Here is a 10,448-nt window from a genome sequence, read left to right on the forward strand (position 1 = left end):
ATGAGATTTTCAAGTGCTGGCTTTCTCTCAGAGCTCTTGCACTGGCCAGTGAGGCTACAGATTGTGTTTTAAGTTGCCTGTCTTACCTGTCTTGAGAAGGCACACATTTTGAAAATTGCTGTGGCTGTTGTGGGGATGGCTATTCCTGTAAGAAAATTTTAAGAAGATTTTGGACCAATTGAAACAGCATGTTTTGATTGTCTAGAGCAAGCTTTTAAAAATATTTTAAAACTATTAAAAATATTGCAAAACAAAACTTCTGAGAATTGCCCAGATGCAGCATAGCAAGATATTCTGAACTATCAAAATGTTTACGTGGCAGGAAAAATGTTTCCCGGTAGGATTTATTTGTCTAGCTGAGAGCAGCGAATCAGCTCCCGTATGTTAAGCTGGAGTAAATCTGTCATAAGTGACATCAAGATTGGGCTTACTGCATTACATTTATTTGCTTCAGCCGTCACAAAATCAGTAGATGGAAAAAAGGCTTTTTGTTTATCTATCGTGATAGCAGTAAGAGTGTCGTGCATTTCTCTGATCTATTCCTTGCCTTGATAGACTTTATATACTCTGTGTCAAACTATGTATATGTATGCAAAAGTGTAAATTTATGGCTGCATTTATGGTATTAGGCAAGTATTTATTGGTTTTAAACACCATTAGTCTGGAAATCGACCAGAACTTTGACCTTTTTATGATGTGATTTACTGCCGTGAGCCTTCAAATTCCATGGACTCCATTTAAGCAAGTTTCAGGTCTTGGCAGGACAAAAACCTGAGCTAGAGCTGTCTCTAACCCAGTGGGGAACTGCTAAATTGAGCGAGTAACTGGACTGGGGCGACGAGGGTGATCATTTAAAGCTGTGGGGCAAGCCCAGCTCCATCACTGGGATCTGGCGTGGTTGGCCTTGATGTCTGACTTGCCCTGCATTCGTAACACCAGACAATTTTGTGCCATGATGTTTTTGTTTTGGTATATATCGCACGGCATACCATGAAGGCTTTACTGACTTTCAAAAACAAGAAACAAAGGGCTGAAAGGGTTTGGGTGCAAAAGGTAGTGCATAGCGATTGCACGGGAGAGCTTTGTTCCTGTTTGTGATTTATCGAGCAGGTTTTGTGTAAGAGGGGAACAGCTCTTCAAACTGATGCAATGAATACTGATGTTTGGGTTCCTTGTGCATTTAGGTCTCTCATACACAAGCGTATTTCCCTCTGGTATAAATTGGATTTGAATGCGAGGAGCTGATGCAGGCCTGTTACAGTGAGGGTTCTCTCAGCTGGCTGGGGCTGGTGGGGGACAAGGAGCAGCAGGAGGCTCTGGTGATTGCCAGGACACATCTCCACCAAGGGACATGCTTCAGGAGGGCCCTTCCTGCCTCTCCTTGCACTTCATGTGAGAAAAGCGTATTTCTTCTCAACTCATGCAAATAAGGGTTCAGGGGTCAGCTCCCTAATTTGTGGCTGCGTAAACAGGAGATTCCAGGGATGTTTGCCTTTGGTGTGCAGGGGGTGAAGGCAGCTACCTTGCCCTACTCGAGATAAAGTGAGTTTTGGAGAAAAATGCAGTTTCCACAGACCAGCACTCAGCTGGCATTGTGTTGAGTTTTGGGTAATTTCTGACCGTGATCATCTCAGAAAGAATCCCATGCTGGCTTCCCGGGGCAGCAGGAGCACCTGGCTGGGTTGGAATGGCTGCACGCCCTCACCTGTCCTGCCCCCTGCTCCTCTGCAGCAGAATGCTCCCCTGAGGGTCCTGCTGCATCCACCTTGGCTGCTTGGGCCCCTACGTACCAGCTGGGAGGGTTGCATCCCCTCCTGCCACGTGAGCCAGGACCCTGCTTTCGCCATTATGGTCATTGCTGGCCCTCCTCTGTCATTTAACGTTTACAAGCTGCCCAAATGATTCACCAGGCTCAATTTTTGGCATCTCATTTGCACGCATCATTTTACTGACCTTGGTTGTAAGGCACCGATCAATATTCAGCAGTAACCGTACAGAGATAAGAGAACATTATTCACTTACATTCAGTTCTGGTTATTGCTCTACGGCTGATAAAACAATTAGAAAAAAAAGGGATCTTTACCTAGCCAGTCAGTAGCAGCTTGATGCGTGCAGCGACTTTTCTTCAAAAGGACTGCATATATATTTTTGATGGTGAAATGAATGTTTCTAATGTGAAACTAATTAGTCTTTTCTTCATGAGTGTGTCTGCATTTCCTGAATTAATGAAAGGGGTTTTTGCCTTTGGTGTAAGTTGGACATGATCAGCTCTGATTTTGCTTCCTGTTTGTGAGTGTGTCTTATGATAATTTTAATGAGTCAGGCCTAAAAAAGAATGTACTTACTGCATTTGTTTCACACTGTGTCAGACTGTGCGGTATTAATGAGCACTTGTGGGTGTGCAATTCTTTTCCCAATTGAAATACCAGCAGTTTAGACTCACAGGCACACTTGCCTCTGACTTGGTGGTGTTTGTAAAATGTGCTGTCTGAAATATTCGCAGGCTGTATCTGCAATGTCAGAAAGAAAATGCCTGAATGAAAGTGACTTAAGAATAGGCTGTGAGTCAGGGCAGCCATCTCTGGTTTCTATAATAGATACAATGAGAAGAAATATAGAATGTATTTATTTTTCGAATAGGATGGGTGGGGGAGAGAGACAGGAGGGAACCATCCGTTTGTGTGTCCGGAAGCTAAATAGAGATGTGTCTAAATGATTAGTTTAATTTGCTGGTGCATTCATTAGAGAAACCCCCATAAGTGGCTGGGAAACCTAGAGAAGCTGTGAACAGAGAACAAGGGGAGCTCATAAAGGCAGGGGAGACTGAACGGCAGCCAAGGGGACGAGCAAAGCACCGGGCAGCGCGGAGGCCAGGGCAGCCACCATGCCGACATGCTTCCTGAGCTTTTTTTCCCCTCCTCCTCCCGGAGGCCCATCGAGCAATTCCCCTTTTGTGCTCATCTGAGCAAGCAAAACAAAGAAGTTTGCTTAATTAAAAGGCTGTCTTTTCTTTCCCCCTATAAAGGGGCTGGAGGAAAATAGCGTGCCGCTGTGAGCGCGAGGGAGGGCTGGGGACGCCTGGTGGGGCTCCCCCCCCGGCAGTCCCGCTCCCTGAGCAGAAGTAGGACAGCCAGTCGGTTCATTCGAGTGGATGCTCTTGGTTCAATAGGACATTCTTCCCCTAAAACTCCTGGTAAGACCAGAGCCTCGCTGGTGCGGTGGGGAAGGGGAAAGCATTTTGTGCACAGACTGTTTATTTACAGACACTTTCTGGAAAGGGGGAAAAAAAAGTGAGAAGAAAGGAAAAGGAAAGTAAGGTGCAGAGCTATAAACACGTTTGGGAGTGAAATGAGGCTGGTACAGTCACCTTTTCCATCATATATACCCCTCTCCTAAGCTGTTAAAATAACCTTGCCTGCTAAGAACAAGCACTTTGCTAGAGCTTTCAGACCGATTGCTTTACTCTGATTATTTGCAGAGTACAGGCGGGTGCCTGAAGCCTTTATTCCTGATGAGAACTACAGATGCTGGCCATCTTACCATCACAAAGGCTGCCTCCTCTCCGTGTTTGACGTCAATGAAGCCATCGAGATCTGTGACAGCTACTCCCAGTGCAAAGCTTTCGTCTTGACTAACCAGACGACTTGGACAGGTAGGTCACAGGTGCTGCTGAAGAGGAGCAGCAGCAGCTGAGTCATGTATGCTGGTTGCTTCAAGCGTTTCAGTACCACTTGGGGAGCGTGCTGCGCTGGACTGTGGGAGCCACCATTGACAGCAACAAGAGAGAAGAGTTTCTGATGCTTCAATGGAGGTCTTTTGGGCTTTGCTGGGACATTTTCTTGCCTCCCTTCAGGGGAGCAGGAATCTGCTGGTAGACCCAAAGGAGCAGGCACCAGAGGGCTTTAGGATATGCACCATAGGTTTCCAAACCGTAGAGTACAAAATTTGATTTTGAAGTACAGCGACAGAGATAACAACAGAAATCTGTGACCTGTTTCTGCAGTTAAATGTGCAGGCCGTGGTGCAACATCTGGGTTTACATAAACCTTTCCAATCCATATCGTTGTTGCAGTTTGACACAAAACCAAACAGGTTCTCCCACGCATCTAGCTGGGACTTCCCGGCTGGTGTAAGAGATGTTCTCGTGCTGGTGGGAACAGCGTACTGCCCGTAGGGCTTTGGCTGAAGGACAGTGAGGAGGGGAGGGTTTAAACCAGTTAGAGGTGGAAATGCCCAGTGCATTTCAGCTGGGAAACTACAGGAACTTTGAGGGGAAAATCCCATTTGCTACCACAACTCATTTTCTTGTCTACCAGAATATGCTTCTTGAAAAGATAAATACACTTTCCAAAAGGTTTGTGGGCCTGGCAGTCTCAGTGTGGTTCCCCTGAAGGCAGCCAGTCTGTGCTGATTAACATCAGTGGAGCATCGATCCTGGCTCGTGGCTGCTGAACCAGACCGAGGCTTGTTTCAGGGAGCTCCACAGCACTCCAAGAAGCGAAAATGTTACAAGTGCCTTCTAGAAAGAGACATGATTGTGTGTATAAGGTGGACTGGACTAAACTCGTGCTCTTCTGTCGTCATCTCATGAGATAAAGCCCCCACTGAAGCCAGTGTGAGGTTTTTCTCCCATGATGACTGGTTGTGCACGTGTGTCCTGTGGACTCTCATCCTGTGACTGCTCTGCATCTTCTCCATGCACACAGTGCTGTTCTCCTGCTTGAGCAATCTCAAGCAATTTTGGCTAGAGCCAGGTTGATTACCCTACTCCTGTGTTTGAGAGGAAGGTGGATGATGCGAGCCAAGGCTTGGGAAAGCTGATTTAAGGCCTTGCTGTTCCACAGATTTCAGCACGGCAAGTTATTTAGGCTCTAAGACTCAGCTCTCTGTCTGTACAGCTGCGATCACAGCAGGTTTTAACTTTATAGTCAAAATTTACTCTGTGTGCAGTTGGGTGCTTTGGTTGTACTTAACTGAGCAACATAAATACACTCCAAAGTCAGGGTTGTATATGTGCCTATTTCTCAGTGCAGGTCTCCAGCTCTGAAAGTAACACGATTAAAGAGAAACTACACATACCAGGGCGTTTTAGGCAGTACTGCTACAGCTTTCTGTATTTCTTGTGCTTCTGAGAGATTTGAACAGAGACTTATATGGATCCAAGAGTAACTTAATTTATATTAACCTTGCCTGTGGCTAACCAGTGACTACTAGGTCATCATGTCAGACTATCTGTAGTCAGACTTTTGAAGTTAACTCACATACTAAAAAATAATTCTTACGTCACATGGAAATTCCTAGGAAGTTTAGAGCAGCTCCTGTCTCAGATTTTGATGTTAAAAGCAAATGAGACATAGCAGCCATATTTCAAGTGTTATTTTTTCATTCCCTTTTCTGTGCCATCCCTGACATATAAGCACACAAGTCCCTGCAATGTGCAGCATGGAAATTTGGTTAGTAATTGAGGCATCCTGTTTGCCATGTGATACTTCTAAGAAAATAGTGTTATGGGAGCCCCCTAGAGAGGCAGGCTGGGAGTAAAGAGCAATTGTTTCTTCTGAATATTAGAGTGTGAAGGCAGAGGTTGAATAGCTGTGGAGAATACCTCTGTGGCCTCTGCTCCAAGGAACTGCTGTGTCTGAAGGAGAGCAGGTAGATAGGGATGTGAATAAGATACTGGTTCAGCAAGCAAGTACAAGACCTGTACTGCAGCTCCCATGGACAGCAGTGAGTGAAACCTCACTAAAATCAGTCACGCTGGAATTGGCAGGGTGTCTTGCACTGCCAAGGGGTTCTCAATGGATGTGGATTTATTTATTTTTTGTATGAGGAGTAAATGCCTTGCTCCAGAATGTGTAAAAAAACCCAGAGCTACAAAGTGATCAACAAGAGCTATTTCAGAGCAAGTAATGCTTAATGTATCTTGTGCTGATCAGTACGGCAAAGATTCAAACGTGCAAAGATGATTCTGCTCCTGTACAACCAAATATCTGCCCTTTATTTAAGCCCTGAACCCAGGCCCATTTATATCAGTGGGAGAGTCTTTAAAGACATTTTTTCTTTAAAGATTATGTTAAATTTGTATTAAAATCTTCAGACCTCTCTTTCCTTTACCTTGTTAGCTATATGCAGCCATATCTTGACCATAATCACATAAGAATAAACATACAGAGCCCAGGAGAGATCAGTGTACCTTGAAGTGAAAGCATTTCAGTTTTATAACAGTTGAAGTTAAGAAAAAGTTCAATGTTGGGGTGCCTAAATGGTGTACAGGTTGATCGTGAATATGAAATGTCAGTACTGTAAAGCAGGCAACCTTTTGCTCATCACTTCTAGTTACCTTTTTTTCCTCCCTCCCCTCTCCTACTCCGTGCAGGTCGGCAGCTTGTCTTCTTCAAGACGGCCTCAAATCATATCATGCCTGATCCTGACAAGATAACGTATGTGAAAGTGACAGACTGACAGCTAAAGTGGCTCGGTCTGATGCGTGAGTGACAAGAGCTGTTTGTGTATAAATATAGGCAGCTGTTATGTATAGGACGGCTGTGGATGGGGAGATAATTGCACTATTACTCATTCTAATCTATAGAGTGCTAAACAAAACTTTAAAGAAATAACCTGCATGACCAGGATGAATGTGCAATAAAACAACACTTTGAAAATGTGATTTTAAAACAAAGCAAAGTACAAAATACGATACACTGTTGGGATGTAATTTTGCTTACAAATCAGCTGGCAGCTCTAGCTTTTCTAACCAAGGTTAGCATGACCTTTCTGACCTGTGCGTGTGTGTACAGGGATGGAAACTGATCATTTCTACGAGAAGTCTGTATTCTCTGCATTGATATTTATTTGGGCACGTACAACTGAGTAACTGAAGCATATCAGTTTGTAAGCTAAGTATCAAACATTACCGAAGACAATCAGCATTCGTGTTAACGTTATCAAATATGCAATAGCAACATGTTTGTCAAAATGAAGGAATTGGTTATGTTTAGAATTGCAAGACTGTAGCTAATTTTCTTTTTTGCTTCCAATGTTATCACAAAGGTTCGTATTTTTTTAATTTAAAAGAGCCATTTTGTAGGTCTAGCAAATCACATAAGCATATGAATGGTCCCACTGAAAGGCTAGGGACTTACCCAAGCGCTGAGTGCTTTGCTGAATAGGGATAGGCCTAAGCATATGCTTACAATTAAGCCTGTGCTTAAGACTTTTGTTGAATCGAGTCTGAATTGTTCATGAAGCAACATCTTTGACAGACTGGTAAAGCAATCCATCTGGTTGAACAGGACTATTTTATTGAATATCTTGCAGTTATTCATATTTTTTTTATCATCAAATCCTTGGTTTTCTAAGGCACCGCTTGCTAATTCTTAGAGTGAATGAAGTAAATGACCTCAATAATGGTAATTGAATGCTAGCCTTAATTTTATATAAAATGCTTTTTATAGGCATGGTGTGTCTAGAAAATTTGCTTTCAGTGAAAGCAATAAAGTAAATGCTAAAGTGACCAATGTCATACTGTTTTGTAGTTTGTACAGCCAGGAAAAAATGTGCTTTTGTTTCTTAAATTGTTTATTTTTGTAAAAAATAAATAAAAGATAAATATGATCTCTTTCATACTCAGTTTTCCTGTGTTGCAAATAAATGCCGAAATCCAGTGAAGACTTAACCATAATGCATTGTAAGTCACATTACGCATGGGATACTATTTCCAGGAACAAACTGAGGTTGCATCAGTGTCTTCCACGAAGGATGGGTTTCAGAGAAGCTTTATCTATGGGCTTGCCTGTCACAAAGCAAGTGGCCGTTATAAAACGCCTCAGCAACCTTTCTTTGTGGTTTGAGTCATGTCAGCACCAGTCTTTTAACATTGGGAATGGGAGAGGATGAGAACAGAACCTGAAGTAATTAGCAGTGGTGCTAAATGATGTTTTTCTTGCTGCGCTTTACCAAGAAGAGAGAGGGAAGGATGGATGGCAGGAGAGAGGGGAAGCCGGGAAGAAGTGTTCATAGCCTGAGTGATTATGCAGGAGGGATGGTCTGATAGTGACACGGTTGGCAGCAGGTCTTGTCTCACCACGGTTTCTCCGAGGTCACTGATACCCTAACGACTTCTGGCAATTCACTGAAGTGACATGCTGTAATGGCCGTAACTCACAAATTATCAAACTGCCCCCCGTAATAGCTCAGCTGATTGTGTCGCAGTGCACTTAGGAACCCATCAATCACACTGTGGTAATAAACAAACACTACAGATTCTTCTAAAATTGCTACATAAATCATGCCAACACATACTGCACAGTTCATTGAAGTGATCTGGGTTGTTGGCACTGAGGTGCTGGTATGTATTTTGAAAGTCTTTAACCTCCTGTGATTGCCTTCCCATTAAGTGCTGTACACCATTCCAAAAATACTCAGCATTTAAAAACAATGTGGATGGCTTAAATCCTTTAGCTACGTTCCTAGATAAAATTTATCAACAGTTAAAAGAAAAAAGATATTTGGGGCAATTCCTTAATATTGTAGGCAGGTAACTTAGGATAGTTTCATTTCATTGTTTTCTGCACGCCTGAAAAAAACAGCTCTGAAGTCAGATATTTTTTTTTTATCTCTGGAATTAAACTTGCCAAACCAATTTACATCAGCTTTTGCAAACGGAGATCAAGTAAGCAAGAAAGAAACATAGCCATGAGCCAAGAAGCTGGATTCTGGATTACAGCAGTAATCAACTTTATACAGGCAATTTTATAACTCTTTGAGAGTAAGGCTTTCCAATGGAAATGCTGATTAAAATCTTAATAAGAGAGGCGTGATACTACAGTAAGTGAGTTTAATAGCTGTAATAAGCACTGGTAAAAGTCTGAATTTATGGGGAGAGTGTCTTTGGCAGCTGTGGGTCTGATTCAGCAAAGTGCCTGACTGGCGCTTGTGGCATGGAAACCCCTGAGAAGCCACGGAGGAGGAGGAGGCAAGGCACAAAAGGAGCTGGCAGGTCTGCACCCCTCAGCCTGGGAGCTGTACCATGTTTTCTGTGGAAAAAGGCATTTCTCTCTCTCTCTCCCCCCCCACCCCCCCAACATTTTGACTGCTTTTTACATTTCCTGGCTTACTCCAGCCACAAGGTAGAAATATGAAAGAAGACACCCACATAGCTTTAAATGACTGATGTCTGTGTGTGTGCATGCACATGTGTGTATGTGTACATTTATTTATGTCCGTGTCACACTGAACAGAGATTATTTACCCAGTGAAAAACCAATTGGCTACGTACAAAATGAAGTGCTAAACAGGATGTTGAATTCATCTGGAGAAGTGAGAGCTCCACGAAGTCGCGGCTCTCTGTGGGCTGTGCTGAGCGCTCATTCCAGCCTGGGGCTGCAATGCCCTGGCCAGGCTGCAGCTCAAAGCACCTCCAAGATGTGCACATGGTCCCTGTGCTGGTCCCATGAAGGGGTCACACTGTCCCCGGTGCTGGGAACAGATTTCAGACAATGAAGCAGGCGCTGCTCAGCATCACCTCTGACCTGACATCCCGAGGGATGTAGTGGAGACGTGCTAAAAACGTGGATGGAGCCACTGGCAGCTGCGGTATGTAACACTGCCCAGGAAGACGTGGAGGAGAGACCTTCCCACCAAGAGAACCAGTGGGACCTTCCCACCTGCTTGGCAGAAAAGGGTGCTGCCATCTTCCAGTGATCAGGCCCTTTCAGTCTCCTGGGAAATAAAATTGCCTTACGAGTTTTGGTCTTCGCTTAGACCAGACTAAGAATGTGTTCTATTTTACTGTATCATTTGTGAGCCTACTGTTTTCTGTCTCGTCATTTCACAAAGTTTTTCTGCCAATCTTTTTTTTTTTTTTTTTTTTAAAGTAGAAAGCTGAGGTCTTGTGTATTCAGCTCTAGAAACTGAGGTTGTTAAAACACATCTAAGAGAAATCTGTGGTGAAATTTGCAACAGGACCATGAGTGTTCATCACCCTGGCAGAAAGCCTGAGAACAAAAAAGCCTGAAAGCCTCTGTTGTCAGCTGAGGAGCTCAGGTAAGTTTGTATAGGGAGTAAAGGGGGTTAGATGTGCAGTGCAAAGTCAATGAAAATTTCAGATATTCTTCCAACACAAAATAAAGGAATTTAGTGCAAGTACTGCTGCCTAATTTACTTTTCCCTGCCTTTTCCTGCTTCACAGAGGTATTTTCCTTAGTGCTGCTTGCAGCCATGACCACTAAGTTTCCCATAAGATTTGTAAGAAGGCATGCAGACTGGGGCACAGGACAGCAGCTCAGCATGAAGCCAGGTCTTCCTACGAACAGCTACTGCGTGTGGTGTGGTAACTGCTGGGGATCACTGTGCTGGAGCTAGACCTGACCATAGTAGGTCCACAGCGCATGGTGAAGGAGCTATTCTGCTTCCAAAATTGGCCCTAACAGACCACTTCTACCACAGTT

The 10,448-nt window shown here is 43.8% G+C and overlaps 1 protein-coding gene across 1 annotated transcript in view; it reads left to right on the plus strand.

Moving 5' to 3' along the window:
• Positions 1-7,614, plus strand: part of PKDCC (protein kinase domain containing, cytoplasmic) — a 33,959-nt gene extending 26,345 nt beyond the window's left edge. The window contains 2 exon segments of the mRNA XM_013174082.3: positions 3,479-3,652; positions 6,377-7,614. Coding sequence (XP_013029536.3) covers positions 3,479-3,652; positions 6,377-6,462 — 260 coding nt within the window. The 3' untranslated portion in view covers positions 6,463-7,614.
• Positions 7,615-10,448: the final 2,834 nt, after the last annotated feature.

This window comes from Anser cygnoides, chromosome 3 (assembly GCF_040182565.1).
Source record: "Anser cygnoides isolate HZ-2024a breed goose chromosome 3, Taihu_goose_T2T_genome, whole genome shotgun sequence".
Taxonomy (NCBI): Eukaryota; Metazoa; Chordata; class Aves; order Anseriformes; family Anatidae; genus Anser; species Anser cygnoides.